General features: G+C 40.6%; 1 protein-coding gene across 1 annotated transcript in view; it reads left to right on the forward strand.

Moving 5' to 3' along the window:
• Positions 1-17,573, forward strand: part of dnah12 (dynein, axonemal, heavy chain 12) — a gene marked incomplete at both ends in the record, with an annotated part of 31,310 nt that extends 13,737 nt beyond the window's left edge. Inside the window, 46 exons of the mRNA XM_080030349.1 lie at positions 72-317; positions 431-550; positions 670-779; positions 948-1,131; positions 1,293-1,433; positions 1,528-1,611; positions 1,700-1,888; positions 1,980-2,099; positions 2,239-2,427; positions 2,505-2,656; positions 2,830-2,968; positions 3,084-3,250; positions 3,389-3,644; positions 3,760-4,056; positions 7,295-7,473; positions 7,680-7,872; positions 7,967-8,128; positions 8,641-8,835; positions 9,126-9,259; positions 9,346-9,508; positions 9,621-9,701; positions 9,790-9,966; positions 10,090-10,221; positions 10,344-10,433; positions 10,526-10,666; positions 10,760-11,001; positions 11,105-11,252; positions 11,357-11,502; positions 11,665-11,879; positions 11,990-12,182; positions 12,277-12,469; positions 12,583-12,755; positions 13,310-13,450; positions 13,575-13,733; positions 13,857-14,152; positions 14,238-14,491; positions 14,856-14,996; positions 15,086-15,223; positions 15,311-15,544; positions 15,634-15,822; positions 16,255-16,358; positions 16,451-16,655; positions 16,751-16,888; positions 16,996-17,087; positions 17,202-17,269; positions 17,383-17,573. Coding sequence (XP_079886475.1) covers positions 72-317; positions 431-550; positions 670-779; positions 948-1,131; positions 1,293-1,433; positions 1,528-1,611; positions 1,700-1,888; positions 1,980-2,099; positions 2,239-2,427; positions 2,505-2,656; positions 2,830-2,968; positions 3,084-3,250; positions 3,389-3,644; positions 3,760-4,056; positions 7,295-7,473; positions 7,680-7,872; positions 7,967-8,128; positions 8,641-8,835; positions 9,126-9,259; positions 9,346-9,508; positions 9,621-9,701; positions 9,790-9,966; positions 10,090-10,221; positions 10,344-10,433; positions 10,526-10,666; positions 10,760-11,001; positions 11,105-11,252; positions 11,357-11,502; positions 11,665-11,879; positions 11,990-12,182; positions 12,277-12,469; positions 12,583-12,755; positions 13,310-13,450; positions 13,575-13,733; positions 13,857-14,152; positions 14,238-14,491; positions 14,856-14,996; positions 15,086-15,223; positions 15,311-15,544; positions 15,634-15,822; positions 16,255-16,358; positions 16,451-16,655; positions 16,751-16,888; positions 16,996-17,087; positions 17,202-17,269; positions 17,383-17,573 — 7,701 coding nt within the window. The remainder of the gene's footprint in view (positions 1-71; positions 318-430; positions 551-669; positions 780-947; positions 1,132-1,292; positions 1,434-1,527; positions 1,612-1,699; positions 1,889-1,979; positions 2,100-2,238; positions 2,428-2,504; positions 2,657-2,829; positions 2,969-3,083; positions 3,251-3,388; positions 3,645-3,759; positions 4,057-7,294; positions 7,474-7,679; positions 7,873-7,966; positions 8,129-8,640; positions 8,836-9,125; positions 9,260-9,345; positions 9,509-9,620; positions 9,702-9,789; positions 9,967-10,089; positions 10,222-10,343; positions 10,434-10,525; positions 10,667-10,759; positions 11,002-11,104; positions 11,253-11,356; positions 11,503-11,664; positions 11,880-11,989; positions 12,183-12,276; positions 12,470-12,582; positions 12,756-13,309; positions 13,451-13,574; positions 13,734-13,856; positions 14,153-14,237; positions 14,492-14,855; positions 14,997-15,085; positions 15,224-15,310; positions 15,545-15,633; positions 15,823-16,254; positions 16,359-16,450; positions 16,656-16,750; positions 16,889-16,995; positions 17,088-17,201; positions 17,270-17,382) is intronic.
• Between the last annotated feature and the right edge of the window lie 650 nt (positions 17,574-18,223).

An 18,223-nucleotide genomic window follows, 5' to 3' on the forward strand; every position in this document is an offset into this window, starting at 1 on the left:
ATTGTAACGTGATAGGAAGAAATGTGTGATTGTCCAACAACTAAATTCCTGACTTTCGTTTCTCTTTGCAGGTGTTGTTCCGAACAGTGGCCATGATGGTCCCCAACTACGCACTGATTGCAGAGATCTCTCTGTATTCATATGGCTTTCTCAATGCCAAACCACTCTCAATTAAGATTGTGATGACGTACAGGCTCTGTTCAGAGCAGCTGTCCTCCCAATTCCATTATGATTACGGCATGAGAGCTGTCAAAGCTGTACTTGTGGCTGCAGGAAACCTCAAGCTCAAATACCCTGATGAAAACGAGGACATACTGGTATTTATGCTGACATGAATGCATTAACATTAGTCTTTACTGAATATTCCAATTGTGATATCTTTCTAGTTTGTGAATTGGCTGCTTTTTCCCCCACATATTTGGACGTCTAGCTCCTGAGGTCCATAACGGATGTTAATGAGCCCAAGTTTCTCTCCCATGATATTCCGTTGTTTAATGGAATCACCAGCGATTTGTTCCCAGGCATCTCCCTTCCTGAGGCTGACTATGAGGTCACATATGGCATTGCCATCACCTATTATGTTTTCATAAATCTGTGAAAATAGAAAAAAAATAATTTATGAATATTGTCATGTATATTATTAGCTGTGTTTTTCTCATATCTTTGCAGCTATTTCTGGAGGCTACTAATGAGTGCTGTAAAAAACACAATGTACAGGCAACACAGGTCTTCTTACAGAAGATAATCCAGACATATGAGATGATGATAGTCAGGCATGGGTATGTTGTATGTCAATTTCACTGGTGTCTACTATGAGGTCCTGTTTAGCATGCTTCCAGTTATACTATGATTCACACAACTACAGTAGGAAATAGCATATAGGGAATATTTTAAACTGGATATTGCATGATTTTTTGTTTTGTTGTGTTTTTTTTTTTTTGCATCAGGTTTATGCTGGTGGGAGAGCCTTTCGCTGGGAAGACCAAAGTGCTACATGTTCTAGCTGACACACTGACTCTCATGAATGAAAGAGGGTGGGGTGAGGATGAGAAGATCATGTTCAGGACATTGAACCCAAAGTCCATCACCATGGGACAACTATTTGGACAATTTGATCTAGTTTCTCATGAGGTACACTTGTGCTTGGGATTCCCTTGTATGACAAATAAATACAAGATCTGTGTATTTACAGTATTGATGTAAACCTGGGACAACAGATGGCCTTTTCTTCCTCTTAGTCTTTTCAATTTGTTTGATTATTATTTTGTATTTATTATTAATTTCATAATTAGTGGACTGATGGGATTGTGGCCAACACATTTCGAGAGTTTGCGTCAGCAGAGACACCAGAGCGTAAATGGGTGGTGTTTGATGGTCCCATAGATACACTTTGGATTGAGAGCATGAACACTGTGCTGGATGACAACAAGAAGGTAGATAAAGCGCAGTGAGAAACATTTGATATTTCAATTGATTCTTCTTTTATTGCTGGATTGAATATGTTTTTGCTTCAATCTTCCTCCGCAGTTGTGTCTGATGAGTGGTGAGATAATCCAAATGTCCAATCAGATGAGTTTGATTTTTGAAGCAATGGATCTTTCACAGGCCTCCGTGAGTTATTTATTTGGCCATCACAACTTTAATAATCCACCTACCAGTTAGCAATTAGGATTTAATTGTATATTGTCTCCCAATGCAGCCTGCCACAGTCAGTCGGTGTGGTATGATCTACATGGAGCCGACTCAGTTGGGCTGGGAGCCCTTAGTGATCTCCTGGTTGAACACTCTACCTGATGCTCTGCAGAGCCCGGACTACCACTCCCTCGTGCTGGAGCTCTTCCTCTGGCTCGTGCCGCCTCACCTCAGGATGCTGCGTAAACAGTGCAGGGTAAATATATGTAAAACATCTACAAGTGTGCTTTTGATTTATACAGAAATAACAGAATTTCTATGATGCTAGATCATGTTTTTGTTTACAGGAAGTATCTCCCACTAGCAGCAGTAACACGGTGATGTCCTTGTGTCGCCTGTTTGAGATGCTGCTCAATGGGCCCGTCAACAAGGATCCTGGGGATAAAAATATTCGTACCTGGATCATGGTAAAAGGACTGAATAATTTGATCATATTATTGCAGCCTTATTTATTCAAAACTGAGCAACTGTTTTTGTATTTGCATTTACCATTTGAGTTAAATTATATTTTGAATGACACCTTCCTTTCTCTTCCTTATTTTGCAGGCATCATTTTGCTTCTCCCTGGTGTGGTCTGTGGGTGGCTGCTGTGACTCAGACAGCAGAGAGAAGTTTAGTGAGTTCTTAAGAGCGACTGTGTCGGGAAAGACAGACGAACATCCTATCCCTGCCACTGTGGGGAAATGGGAGTGTCCAATGGAGGACAAAGGGCTGGTGTATGACTACTACTATGAGGTATTGTGTAATTACATCACTCGGAGGTGTTTCAATTGTGTTTAAATCAGTAAATCATTCTGTTATCTCTTGAACAGTTTAAAGGAAAAGGGCGCTGGGTTCACTGGAACGACGGCATCAAGAATGTCAATTTGGGAGACAAAAACACCAAAGTGCAAGAGATCATTGTTCCCACCATAGATACAGTTCGCTACACCTACCTAATGGACCTCTGCATCAACTATGGAGTGTTAGTATTGTCGGGTCACAGTGACATTGATGCACCCAAATGCTAAAGATTTATAATTGCTTTAATTACTGTTTGACCTATTAGCCTTTTTTCTTAACGTTTTTATTTAACCTGGGATTTATTTACATTTCATCTGACAAAATGGAATTATGGCCCTGTGTTTCTCTGTTTAGGCCTATTCTGTTTGTTGGACCTACTGGCACTGGAAAGTCGGTGTATGTGAAGGAGAAGTTGATGAACAATCTGGACAAAGACCGCTATCTACCCTTCTTTCTTAATTTCTCAGCTCGCACTAGTTCTAACCAAACTCAGGTCAGCATTAGGAAGCATGGATTTAAGAATGCCCTTGAATGCTAGGACAATGTTATAACAATATAATTCCTCTACAATTGTTAATAATTTATTCTGCTTTTATTGTGTCTTACAGAATATCATCATGTCCAGGTTAGATAAAAGAAGAAAGGGAGTTTATGGGCCCCCCATGGGAAAGAAGTGTATCATCTTTGTAGATGACATGAACATGCCTGCATTGGAACAGTTTGGAGCACAGCCTCCTGTGGAGCTTCTTCGTCAGTATATAGACCATGGAAACTGGTATGAACTATTCACTATTAGATATAGATTTAATTTTAAGATGAGAGAGTCATATAATAAAGAGGGCTAGATATACTGCTTAAGAGAATTGCGCATTGTTCAGGGAAGGGACGGACCTTATCTGTTATTCTCTTGCAGGTATGACCTGAAAGATACATCCAGGATCTCTCTTGTCGACCTCCAGCTCATCTCAGCTATGGGTCCCCCTGGTGGTGGCAGGAATTCTGTCACGTCCCGCTTCCTCCGGCACTTTATCAATATCAGCATCAATGCCTTCAGTGATGACACCATGGTTCGCATCTTTTCCAGCGTGTTCGCCTTCTATCTCAAAAACAATGAATTCCCACCTGAATATTTCACGATTGGCAACCAAATTGTGACAGCAACAATGGAAGTGAGTCTCCCGGAAATGAACTGTTCAAATGAGATGTATGATTCTTCTCTTATCAATCATATAATTTCTTCTGCAATGCTTTAATGTGTTGCTTGTACAATTTGAATTCCCAAAGGTGTATAAGGAAGCTATGGAGAACCTTCTTCCAACTCCAGCCAAGTCTCACTACACCTTCAACCTGCGGGACTTTTCACGTGTAATCCAAGGCTGCCTGTTGCTGAAGAAGGCATCTCTGGAGAACAAGCGCACTATGATACGCTTGTTTGTCCACGAGGTTTTCCGCGTCTTCTATGACCGCCTGGTGGATGACAAAGATCGAGCGTGGCTCTTCAAGCTGATGAACAGCATCCTCAAAGACCACTTCAAAGAGAATTTTGAGCAGGTGTTTGACCACCTGAAACAAGGCAGTAAAGTAAGTAATGATCCAGTTATATATGCTGTAGTGTCATCAGGGTTTTTACTGGCAACATACAGGTCCGTGGTGGAAGATGTCGCGAATGGTGGCCATGATGCTCAAATTTTTATTGGTCTTTAACACCATTTTAAATTCATGCTAATCATCCACAATTTCAGATAATTTAGGTTAATCAATTAGGTTTGTAAAAACGCAAAAGGTTGGCAAAATACAGTACATCCTTTCAGTACGTACAATTTATTTAAATGTGTTTGGGTGGTTCTTTAACTACAATATATATCTAGAAAGAAGAGGAGCTGCTTTAATCTTGCTGCTCGGAATCTAAATGAGATTTGATAGATTTTTTGGATATGTTTTCTACTGACGTACGAAACATCCAGATATTGTATTTGTGCTCTACTAATACAAAATATGTCAGAATCAGAATCAGTTTTATTGCAAAGTACATTTTCACATACAAGGAATTTACCTTGTTATTAGTGCATAGGATAAAAATAGAGACGATAAAAAGGCCAGGGCCTTATAGATGAGGCTGTCTGCGGATGGAAGAAACTGTTCTTGAGGCGTCAGGTTTGAGTTCTGATGGACTGCAGTGGCCTACCTGAATGACCAGGGTGGGAAGGTTGACCTGCAATCTATCCTGCTTTCCTCAGCCCCGTGCAGGCATACATGGGTCAAAGACGTGGCATGTCAATTCTGATGTCCAAGGCATATTCATAAAGTAAAAAATAAATCTACATTTTAAATCACTATATTATGTTACTCAACTCTTCCCTCTTCAATCACTTATACAATTATTTATTGTGAGAAATTAAAATTTCAAAGAGCTTTTGAGCTCCAAAGTGCCAAATTGTCCTTCCTGGGTAACGTCCGGGTTAAAATCCAAGTGAAGAAAAGCAACACAAATGTTTTAAAACATTTATGAAAGCATTAATTATTTACTTGGGCATAATTGTGTTGATGTTTGCAATGATCCCTACAAATATAATACCAATACAAAGCTTATAAAAAATTTCATGCAAGAAATACTTTTGTCCAGATTTTTGGATTTCCCTTATGTCCTGCCCGGGTAACAGACTTCAAATGCATACATTACCCAGAATGCATTTGAATAGTCATGTAACAGGATATTGGATGAGAAAGAAGATTCTGGAGAACCCCCAAACATCTGAAAAGGTCAGTAATTCTCTCTTAAAAATGTTGATATTATGCCTTTTTGGTTACTGGTCAGGTTCGACCAAAAATCATGTGTCTTTCTGGATAACGCTAATCAAACATATATTCTGTTTTTCTATTTAAGAACTGCCTATTTCATGTTTAATGTGGCATTGATGTGTTAAAGGCTAAGATATGTCTTAGCCAAGTAGGCCTTTTTTTGAATGCGTTTTTGCGTGAAATGTATCGTTTTGTCCTCCCTGGGTAACAGAATGTCCTTCCTGGATAACAAAGATTTTCTGTTACCCAGGGCATGTCCTCTGTTATCCAGACTGGACATTTTAGTGAAGAAAGCTTTTTTAATAGTATTTGTCACTTTTTAAGCATTGAGTTGATATTGTTATATTATATTACTAACATAGTATGTGTTTTTTTTAATCTCTTATGAATTTTTGTAGCATGCATGGCTGTCTGCCTGGTTTTCCAAACTGTTCATGTTTCATGCCTGTTTTCACTTCTGTCCTTCCAGATGCCGCTGTCAAATAGAGACTTTTTAGTGCCAGGAGGAATGCAGACCCCCAAAATAGGGCTATGTTTCTTGAGCAGAAGAAGGGAAGTTATTGTTATTTAGTAGTGAAGTGCTACTGGAAGGCAGATCAGTAAAAATTAGAAATTGAAAGTTTCATCCATAGGTTTGCACTTATTTGTAAAAGGACTTGATGTTTTAGTTAGGCAATGTGTCAAAAAAAATGGTAAGGGACGATTCTTAATGAGCAATTTTGAAGGACGCATTATTCATACATAGAATATAACTGTTGTTAGTGATGTATCCCTTTCAATTTATTGGAAAAGATTGTAATTTGTATTTTAGTCCCAAAAAGTTTTAACCTGTCTGATTCTGTGTTACATACTGTTACAGGACTTGAAAGTTACATTGTTGTTTCATGAAATTAAAGATTGGAAAAATTTAAATCTTTTCAGTCGGTGTTTCCTTTTTAATTAAGTTAAGTTAAGTTATCTTTATTGTCAGTTGTACACGAGGCACATTGAAATTTGTCTTTCACATATCCCCTCTCAAGTTCCCACACTTCGGAGGGGGTCAGAGCGCAGGGTCAGCCATACATAGTACGGCGCCCCTGGAGCAGTTTGGGGTTAAGTGTCTTGCTCAAGGACACAATGGTAGAGATGGTGGGCACCGTAGACGCAATACCAGCCTCTGCTAGTTTTACAATTAACACCCCCCTGTCCGGTGCCGGGGATCGAAACAGCGACCTCATGGTTACTGGTCGGCCACCTTACCTCTAGGCCATCCTAGCCTAGACCTAGGCCTAGACCTAGCCTAGCCTAGACTTAGGCTAGGATGGCCTTGTATGAATGTTGAAAAAATATGTTTCCAAGGGAGCCTTTAGAGAAAAACTAGCCTACATCCATAGCAGTATGTCATTCCTGGATAACATGATGTCATTCCGAGTAACAATGACAAACAGGTCATTTAACCCAGATTTTTGAGTTATTTTACACAACTATGTTTTCCTGAGTTGAGGATACAACAACAACCATTTAAACTTTACTGTAAATAATTTTCAGACATTTTCCCAATTTTTGCTCTTTTTGGAATGGAATATTGTGTGATCGAGAGCAAGTTATGAGCCCATTTCAGTATAAATACCCAAATAAATCATATTAATAGTGATAGAAATGTAGTTTTCTGAGCAGTAAAAGATTGGTTAGCTCTAACTATGGATATTTATAAACTTGTATATGCTAAAAATGGTAAATATTGAATTAATTTTAAATTCCTTTTCCGTTACCCAGGAAGGACATTTTTCATGGGATAAATCATAGGATTCAACAAAAAAAATTGTAATTGCATTCAGAAATGCAGTTCCTTTTGTTGATATGAATACAGAACACTCTGATTAATATAGAAAGTGCTTGAATTTGCATTTATTTACAATTTCATTTTTTTTCTAATTTGAAATCCTTATTCGTCTTTGACCCACATACACCTACGTACATATAAAACAAACAGAGAAGTCCTTGTGTTTTAAAATGTACCATAATTTTCTTTTTTTCCCAGCTTGTTGAGGAAAACATGCGGAATCTTCTGTTTGGTGATTACATGTACCCTGACCTGGAGGATGATGAGCGCTTGTACGCTGAGGTGCCCTCAATGGACAGCTTTGCTGAAGTGGTGAAGTTGTGTTTAGATGAATACAACCAGATGCACAAGAATCGCATGAACCTTGTCATCTTCCGGTAAACAGCATCAATTAATCTAAATGCACTGCAAAAATATTGCCCTTAAACTATTTAGAAGTGTTAAAAATCTCATCATAAATAAAATTAAAGATTTATTATACAAACAGAACTTTAGGGCACTTAGTTAATTCAATTTTGTTTTTATAACTCTGTATAACTTAAAAAACTTGATTTACTGAGATGAAAATATCTGCATTATGTAGCTATGTCCTAGAACACCTGTCCCGTATCAGCCGTGTGTTGAAGCAGCCAGGAGGCAATGCCCTGCTAGTGGGAGTGGGAGGCAGCGGACGCCAATCCATCACCCGCCTGGCCACATCCATGGCCCACATGACCATATTCCAACCTGAGATCTCTAAGAGCTACGGCATAACCGAGTGGAGAGATGACCTCAAGGTCAGCTTTATGGTTTAAGACATGGTTTATTTTATCGATCTCTGCTGCCGATTCTTTTGAAGTTATTTATTTATTCCTTTTCCTTGTACTTTAGATGCTGCTGAAAAATGCTGGGTCGAAAGGTCAGAAGACGGTGTTCTTGCTAACAGACGCTCAGATCAAAGATGAGGCTTTTCTGGAAGACGTGGACAGTGTCCTGAACACGGGGGAGGTGCCCAATCTGTTTGCCATAGACGAGAAGCAAGAGATCATGGAGGTAGGCCGTTGCAAACTATGGGTCAGATCCACTAAGAATTGATTGCGTGCGTTGATAGCTCCATGATTTGCGGCAAAATACCGCACGCAATCTGCCCCATTTTAGCACCGTATCCATCCACCAAGGAATTTGCACTAAGTATATGCTGCCGCTTACACGCCCACAAAGTTTAGCAGCTGGGCGCAGTTTGCCCTCGTTTTGCGTTGAGGTGAGTGAGCGGATCTCTCACGATGGTTTATAAAGACGATCGGCCAGGATGTAATGGTGATGAATGTTCTATAATCTGCTTCACATCCACACAGGTCGGCTGGTTTCTACAAGTCACAGGTTTATTCAGTGACATTGTATGGGCTCTGTGGATAGGGCGCTATTTTTTCTCATTTGCACCAGTTTACAATCCTTTAGTGGATCTGGCCTATATGTAAACCCTTATAGAGCAATGTATACTTAGAATAAAAGCCGTCCTCATTTATGTTTTTAATGTAACTCTTACTTCATCCCTTTTTTTACAGGCAGTGCGTCCCATTGCCCAGGCTGGTAATAAGACTTTGGAGTTGAGTCCTTTGACCCTGTTTGCCTTCTTTGTGGCACGCTGCAGAGAGAACCTTCACATTGTTGTGGCCTTCAGTCCTATTGGAGAAGCCTTTCGAAATCGACTGCGCCAGTTTCCATCTCTTATCAACTGCTGTACCATTGACTGGTTCCAGGTATTGTATTGGTATCAGTAGTGACATAAGCCCTTGTAGTATGCTTTTTATCTTTAGTTAAAAATGCTGCATAAGACTGACCCAGAAAACACTACAAACTGTCTATGTATCTGTGTGTCAGTCACACAGCTATTCATGTGTTGTCATTGGGCCAGAAATCAAAAACGACAATAGGTAGAAAAAAGGTGACATAGGATAGACAGTATTCATAACAGTTTCAGCAGTCTGTCTTTTCATGCTTTTGTCTTCGCTCCTATCCTCACTATTCTTTCTTTTCACTGTTCTGACAGCCATGGCCAGAGGAGGCTCTTGAGCGAGTAGCCAACTCCTTTATGGAGTCACTGGATATGAGTGAAAACGAGAAGGAGCAGGTCGTACCCATCTGCAAAACATTCCACACCTCTGCCAAAACGCTTTCAGAAAGGTGTGACATGTCGCTATATTTCACTGTTATAGTTCACGGTAAAGTACATTTATAAGCCCTTATTTACACTTTTGTTTTCATTTCAGATTCCTCTCTGAGCTAGGTCGCCATAATTATGTGACACCCACATCCTACCTGGAGCTGATCGCAGCTTTCCTTCTGCTTCTCACTCAGAAAAGAGACACTGTCATGAAAGCAAAACAGAGGTATACCAATGGTCTGGATAAGCTAGCCTTTGCTGAATCTCAGGTATATGCAGCAACATTTTTATTAAAATTGATTTCTGTTTCTGTCTTTTTTATTACAACATTTTTTAGAATACCTTTGTATATCTAATTCAACAATGTTTTTTTTTCTTCAGGTTAGTGAGATGAAGCAGGAACTTGTAGACCTGCAGCCCAAACTGGAACAGGCAAAGATAGACAACCACGCAATGATGAAGGTAAATAAGTATCGTCATTCAGCCTCAACATGGACCTGGACTATATAAACAGGCAAATGTAATTGCTTAATGTGATTACTTTTTTCAGATAATTGCAGTGGAGTCTGTGGAGGTGGAAGCCAAAAGTAAAGTTGTCCGTGTGGATGAGGAGGCAGCAACCATAAAAGCCAATGCAGCCCAGGCGCTGAAGAATGAGTGTGAAAGTGACTTGGCAGAGGCTATCCCTGCCCTAGAGATGGCTCTATCAGCCTTGGACACTTTGAAGGTGAGCATCCTAATAAATTCATTCAATTCAATCCTTCAACCTCACCGCTTCATTGTACCAAGTTTGGCCACTCAGACCATCGAAGTTGAACATTTGACAGTTGAGCTGCCTGTTTCGTTTCAGCCCGCCGATGTCACAATTGTGAAGTCGATGAAAAACCCTCCTTCAGGGGTGAAGCTGGTGATGTCAGCTGTGTGTGTGATGAAGGAGGTAAAGCCAGATAAGATCGCTGACCCGGCTGGGACTGGAAAAAAGGTTAGACTGAGGGGAAACATATTAATAAGGAATTTACGATTGTCTGCGACTTAGTTTTAGCTCTTTAAAAAATATTTGCAACTTTATAATAATATTATGTGTCATGTTTTTTTATTGTCTAGGTTTTTGACTACTGGGGTCCGAGCAAGAAGGTTCTGGGTGATATGAACTTTTTACGAGATCTAAGAGAATATGACAAGGACAATATTCCTGTGAGTTTCAGGAAAGCTTCTTTCTTGATTTATTATTTAAAACATACACTTGTACTTTGCTCTGACCAACCCTAAACATTTCTCCACTGCAGGTCTCTGTGATGCAAAAGATCCGTAGTGAGTACATGACTAATCCTGAATTTGAGCCCAGTATTGTGGCAAAGGCCTCCTCTGCAGCAGAGGGCCTGTGCAAGTGGATCCAAGCAATGGAGGTGTATGACAGGGTGGCAAAGGTGTGGTGTTTCTGGCTTTTGACTTGTACGGAAAATACAGTACATGCATGCTGTGACTCATTGTTTGATCACAAACACTCTCTTTGGTTTAAGGTTGTGGCTCCTAAGAAGGCCAGTCTGGCAGAGGCGCAGGAGTCCCTGGCTACTACCATGGCCCTGCTGGACCAGAAGAGAGGTGAGCTAAAGGAGGTGGAGGACCGTTTGGCTTCCCTTCAGAAAACCTTTGAGGAGAAAACGGAGGAGAAGGCCCTACTGGAATACCAGGTGGATTTGTGTGCCAGGAAGTTGGAGAGAGCTGAGAAGCTCATTGGTGGTCTGGGGGGAGAGAAGACTAGGTCAGGCTGATGCACATACAAAACATATTGCATTGTTCATTATTTCTTCAAATAAAGATGATTACAATATTCCACTTACTGCTCAAAACATTTCTGTCTTTAGATGGTCCAAGGCAGCAGATGACCTGCAGAACACATATGACAACCTGACTGGAGATGTTCTTATCTCCGCTGGTGTCATCGCCTACCTAGGGGCCTTCACTGCAGGCTTCAGACAGGACTGTGCCAAGTCATGGACCAATCTATGCAAGGTAACAGTCCAGCAACTCTCCAAACTTTTTTATTTACTTTCTTTGAATTTAGACATGTTTAATTACTCATTATCTTTCTATTCATCTACCTTAAATATCTCTAGTCAAAGGGCATTCCATCGGCAGATGAATTCTCTCTCAGTAAGACCCTGGGAGATCAAATTAAGATCAGGGCTTGGAACATCGCAGGCCTTCCCAGTGACTCTTTCTCTATCGACAATGGTGTCATAGTCAGTAATTCACGTAGATGGTGAGTCTGTATCGCTGAAATGTTTTGAAGTTAGACCTCTCTCTACTTACTATTTACTTTTTCTTAAAATAAACAGTTGTTGGTTAAATGTGAAGAAACTGTAAATTAAGGTACATGTTAACCTTCATTTTAATCTCATCCTCAATGTTTGTGTTCTAACAGGCCCTTGATGATTGACCCTCAGGGTCAAGCCAACAAATGGGTGAAGAATTCAGAGAAAGACAACAAACTGAGTGTTATCAAGCTAACGGACGGGGACTACATGAGAACTTTGGAAAACTGCATTCAATTTGGGACACCTCTGCTCCTGGAAAACGTAGGAGAGGAGCTGGACCCCTCACTGGAACCACTGCTACTCAAACAAACCTTCAAACAAGGTGCTGTGAATGTCAGATGGGTGCTTAGGGGGCTATTTAGATTTTGCATTCAAAACAAAAACTATGAAAATTCTGTAATTCAAAGTTTAGTCAATGTTTGTTTCCCCTAGGTGGTGTGGAGTGTATCAAGCTGGGGGAGAATGTGATTGAGTACTCCTACGATTTCCGTTTCTACATCACCACTAAGCTGAGGAACCCACACTACCTACCGGAACTGGCCACCAAGGTGTCCCTGCTCAATTTCATGATCACCCCAGAGGGCTTGGAGGACCAGCTGCTGGGGATTGTGGTTGCCAAGGAGAGGTAGCGCTTACGCTTAATGGTCATGTTGGTATACCACTGTCCCACTTCTTATCACTTCCATCTAAAATGGCTTGTGCTTTTACCTGCTCTACAGACCAGAACTAGAAGAGGAGAGATGTGCACTAATCCTGCAGTCAGCTGCCAATAAGAGGATCTTAAAGGAAATTGAGGACAAGATCCTGATGACGCTGCAGTCCTCTGAAGGAAATATCCTGGAGGACGAGAGTGCAATTCAGATTCTAGACTCTGCAAAGATCATGTCCAATGAGATCTCTAAGAAACAGCAGGTGTTTGGACAATGCACAAATACCTCCTAAATGTTCTCTAGAAAGAAAACAAGTATTTTATGACGAGTGTGATATTTGTTGACCTAACATCCTACTGTTGACATATTTCCCAGATTGCAGAGAAAACAGAGATCAAGATAGCAGAGTCTAGAGAGGGTTACAGAGCCATTGCCAAACACTCCTCCATCCTGTTCTTCAGCATTGCTGATCTCACAAACATAGACCCCATGTACCAGTACTCTCTCAGCTGGTTCGTCAACCTCTACATTAACTCCATACACGACAGGTGAGTGATGCGCATGAAGTGTTTCTGCCTCAAAGAGGCAATGCATCAAGTCAAATCTACTGGGACAGTTTAACACAAGCTTGAGGATGATTAATACAGCAACTCACATGTTTTCTAAGGGGATGTCAGCCAGGGTTCTTGTCAGTGTCAGAATTTCCATCAGACATACTGAATCTAAATATAGATTTGTGTCATTACTTATAGCACACATGCCTAAAGTGGTGTAATTTTTTAAGCGCAATCAGGCAACCACATAGAAAATATTTATTATTAATGACAATAAAAGTATTCGTAAGCAGCAGCTGCAAATATAACGTATTTATCTTGCTGTGTACACAAGAACAAAAGGTATACCATAAAAATCAAAAGTAGTAATTGCAGCCATTATGAAATACTTTCTATTGTACTCTGCATTGGGACAAACTAGTTCTTTACTCAGTCAGCAGAGATTCAGACATATTTTGAAATTGTGAATGAGAGACACAAACCGACACACTTTTTATCCTTACATACGATATGAGCTTATATACTATGTTTTGTCTTTTATTCATCAGTAACAAGTCCAAGATCCTGGAGAGAAGGCTTCGATATCTGATCGATCACTTCACCTATAACCTGTACTGTAATGTCTGTCGCTCTCTGTTTGAGAAAGACAAACTGCTATTTTCCTTCCTCCTCTGCTCCAATCTGCTCCTGTAAGTGTCACACTGTATCTACCCAGGATATTGGTTGACTGTATAAGCTTATTCAAGTTTGATTAAAGCGTTTAACCTAACACTGTGTGAATGTTATAATGTGCTATCTTTTCTTTCCACTCAGCGCAAAAGCAGAGATTAAATACTCTGAATTCATGTTCTTTCTGACTGGAGGAGTGGGCCTGCAGAACAACACTGCTAACCCCGACCCCAGCTGGCTTCAGGACAAGAGCTGGGATGAGATCTGTAGAGCCAGTGACCTGCCTGGCTTACATGGAGTGAAGTAAAGAGCATCATCAAACTCTCTCTCAACCAAAAATGCTTTTTAGTGGTTCTCTCCACTGTCCCGTTGTTATATATTCCTTTTGACTTATGGAGTGAGTCTTACTGTAATTTATTTTCACAGACAGGCTTTCAGCAAAAGCCCAGGAGAATTCGAGCCGATTTATGACAGCAAAGACCCGTGCAACGTTCCCTTACCTGCTCCATGGTGTGAACGACTCAATGAGCTGCAGAAGATGATCATTGTTCGTGGTCTCAGGCCTGACAAAATAGTGCCAGCTGTGACTAAATATGTGACAAGCAAACTGGGGAAGAAATTTGTCCAGCCCCCTCCCTTTGACCTGAGTAAGAGCTATCTAGACTCCAACTCCACCGTCCCTCTAGTATTTGTGCTGTCTCCAGGAGCTGATCCCATGGCTAGTAAGTCCTGTAGTGATTGACTATCAAGGTTCCACACAATGCCACCCCTGCAAATCATTAAAGGTAAAATGAAATCCCTCCACAGGCTTACTAAAGTTTGCCAGCGACAAGAACATGGGTGAAGCCAAGTTCCAGTCCATCTCCCTGGGGCAAGGCCAGGGACCAATTGCTGCCAAAATGATATCCACAGCCATGCAGGACGGGACTTGGGTGTGTTTGCAGAATTGTCACCTGGCCGTTTCCTGGATGTCCACCCTCGAGAAAATCTGTGAGGACTTCAGTCCTGCAACGTGCCACGCAGACTTCCGCCTTTGGCTAACTAGCTACCCTTCAGCCAAAGTAAAGCTCAATGCCTTTCATATAATACTATTGTAGCTATTCTTCAAATGTTTTGACGAAATCAGTGAATATCTCCTCACGATCTGCTACCTGTTAAAAAAAACTGGTGTTATACACAGTCTAGGCTCTGAAAACTGGTATGTAAAGAAGGGTATGTAAACAAAGGAGGAACAGCTTAGCTAGCAACATTCCTGTTAAGAGAGCCTAAGCTGTGTATTAACAGTGGATTTATTTATTTTTTAAGCGCACACACAGTACAGACAGCGGATCATGAAGACATATTCACTGATTTTGATAAAAAATTATATTGAAAACAAGCATTCTCCAGATTCATTCTGTTTATTTACCTCCTTTCTGATATCAGTTTCCGGTGACCATACTGCAGAATGGGGTGAAAATGACAAATGAGCCGCCTACAGGACTCCGACTCAATCTGCTACAGTCTTACTTGTCAGATCCTGTTTCTGACCCAACTTTCTTCACTAACTGCCCCAACAAGGAGTTGGTGAGTTAAGAGGGGAAGCAAATGTATTTATTAATTTTTTTTTATAGGTCTGGTCTATCATATGAGTGACTCTTGGATTTCTTTACTAGCTTTGGGAGAAGCTCCTCTACGGGCTATGCTTCTTCCACGCTCTTGTCCAGGAGAGGAAGAAGTTTGGTCCACTCGGCTGGAATATTCCCTATGGCTTTAATGAATCCGACCTACGTATAAGTATCAGACAGCTACAGGTATTCATTCAGCGTTTCACGGTTTCATTGGCCAAGTTTTTTACTTCTCAAGAATATAAAATGCATTTGTTTTGTTTTTCTCATTAGTTGTTTGTGAATGAATATGACGAGGTGCCCTTTGAGGCCATAACTTACCTGACGGGAGAGTGTAACTATGGCGGACGTGTGACAGATGACTGGGATAGGCGACTCCTGATGACCATCTTAGCAGACTTCTACAACGCAGACATCATTGAGAAACCTCGCTACCCTTTCTCACCAAGCGGCGAATACTTTGCCCCACCTAAATCTATCTATGATGACTACATTGAATTTATCAAGGTAAAGCTACTTGGGAAAAAACACGTGAATAAGACAAATGTGTATTTGATTTCCAACTGAACACATACATACCTTTTTTTGTATTGTAGGAGCTTCCACTCAGCCAGTATCCAGAGGTGTTTGGGATGCATGAGAATGTGGACATTTCTAAAGATCTCCAGCAGACAAAGCTGATGTTTGATTCACTGCTGCTCACCCAGGGCGGAGGAACTAAGGGAGGGGGCAGCTCTGGGAGTGACAACGCACTGTTCGACATAGCAAATGACATCCTTACTAAGGTACAAACTAATCAAACCTCTTCATTCATCTTACGATAGCAATGTCAAAATGGGAAATTTTGTGCAGACATTCACTGATGAATCCTACTGTATGTGATCTTTTGAAGTTGGCATGTATAGTTTTGAGTGTAATGTCTCAACAACTATTGAATATACTCCCCCTAAGGATGAATTGTAACTACACTGGTGATGCCTTTACTTTTTATCTAGTGTCATCATCAGGGGAGAATATGGACTTTTACATATAATTTCACCCTCCATTTGGTTTTATTGTATCAAAAGTGAACATGTATTATTTAAGGTAATACATGTGGCACCAGTGTCGCTCTCCAGTAAAGTGCCAATTTATTTTTGGTTTTCCTTTACCTTGATTATAATCTGCATGAACTGCGCTGCATATTTTCAACCAGTAAACTTGCTTATTTACCCCAGCTACCAAGTAATTTTGACACGGAAGCAGCTCTCTTGAAGTACCCAGTGCTCTACGAGGAGAGTATGAACACTGTGCTCGTCCAAGAGATGGAGCGCTACAACACGTACGGACACACAGCTCAGTGCAGAACCTTAACTCATACAGTGCATACTCAGCTATATGTACGACTTAACTGCTGTTTATGCTCTAACTCAGGCTGGCTAGTACAATCCGAGTGAGTCTACAGAACCTGTTGAAGGCCATCAAGGGCTTGGTAGTGATGGATGCAGAGCTGGAGGCGGTGGCCGGCAGTTTGATTGTGGGCAAGTTCCCGGAGAAATGGGCCAAGCGCTCTTACCCCAGCCTCAAGCCTTTGGGCAGCTACATTACGGACTTTCTCTCAAGGCTCAGGTTTTTACAGGTGAGGCTGCTGAGTAAAGATAATACATCTGAACAGGAGCTTTGTTGAGTTTGTTTCACCTCTTACAGATTCACTTTTACTTTTTGTGCCTGTAGGACTGGTACGATTTCATGAAGCCCAACGTGTTCTGGCTGTCTGGCTTCTTCTTCACCCAGGCCTTCCTAACTGGGGCTATGCAGAACTATGCAAGGAAATACCATGTCCCCATTGACTTGCTTATCTTTGATTTTGAGGTCATAAGACACATTTTTTATTCCCTCTATCTCCACCTAAAAAATCCCTTTCGTAGCCTTCATAGTATTCTTATTTCTGCTTTTGTTTCAACGATTTTATCTTGCAGGTTCTTTGTATCGATGAGTCAAGTTTGTCGCCTGAAGATGGTGTTTACGTTAATGGAATGTTTCTGGATGGAGCTCGATGGGATAAAGAAAGGTAGATGTTCATATTAGGGTAGTTTTTAGATACATAATTATAAATCATTAAGAAATAGTGAAGTGCAAGGAGACTTGGTAAACCTAAACTTTTGTTTGTCTCACTTATCATCAGTGGAGTTCTGGCTGAGCAAAATCCCAAAGTCCTTTTTGACACTATGCCCATCATTTGGATAAAACCCAGTAAGTATTAGCAAACTTTGTGTACTGCCAAATGTATGAGAAATGAAAGGCCTATTGTAAACTTGGGTTATTTTCGAATATTTATTATCTGTGATTTCTTCTTTCCTGTGCAGCTCAAAAGATCAGCGGTGAGCCTGAGAAGCTGTTTGTCTGCCCTCTCTACAAGACCAGTGAGAGGAAGGGAACTCTCTCTACCACAGGCCACTCCACCAATTTTGTCATTTCCATGATGCTGCCCACTAGCAAGCGCCCTCAACACTGGATCAAGCGCGGCGTGGCCATGCTCTGCCAGCTTGATGACTGAAAATAGACAATAAATTGTTTGAGATTTCCCACACATTATATTCCTTTTTTGGACTCCTTAGTTCTTCACAAATGTAAAATGTAACATCTGTTTTTGTGGAACATTGAATGGTTTACAATATACCCTTCGCAACCATATGCCCTTGTAGTCCAGTTGCTACAATAACATACAAAATTGAACAGTTGTCTGACATTTTCTTCAAAAAAATAAGAAGTTTTGAGGCGTTTAAATTCTAAAGTAAGAACAAAACAGATCCTGAGTTGATTAAACAACAACGATCTGTGAAAGAAAGGTGTCATTACATTTAACAAACTGTAAAAGCAGATTGTCAACCTTTTATTTATCACTCCCACACAACTTACTTTAAAAAAAAATATATATTTTTCTAATGTAGCTCTAGTAGGGGAGAACGGGGTAATATGTCACACGGGTTGGTGGTCACAATCGTTATTTCTCGGAACCAGAAGGCGCTGTCTGTGAAATGTTGGTATGTAAATATCCAGAACTGGGATCAGAGGTCACCTACATAGTCTTCCTTGGAGTTAGACTGCTGAATTTGAGGTGAGAGGACTGTTAGTGTTTTTCATGTCAAATTGAAAATATTTAGCTCCTCAGTATTTTTCTTCTAGGCTTTTACACAATGGGTTTAT

This window comes from Ammodytes marinus (assembly GCF_949987685.1).
Source record: "Ammodytes marinus genome assembly, chromosome: 7".
Taxonomy (NCBI): Eukaryota; Metazoa; Chordata; class Actinopteri; order Uranoscopiformes; family Ammodytidae; genus Ammodytes; species Ammodytes marinus.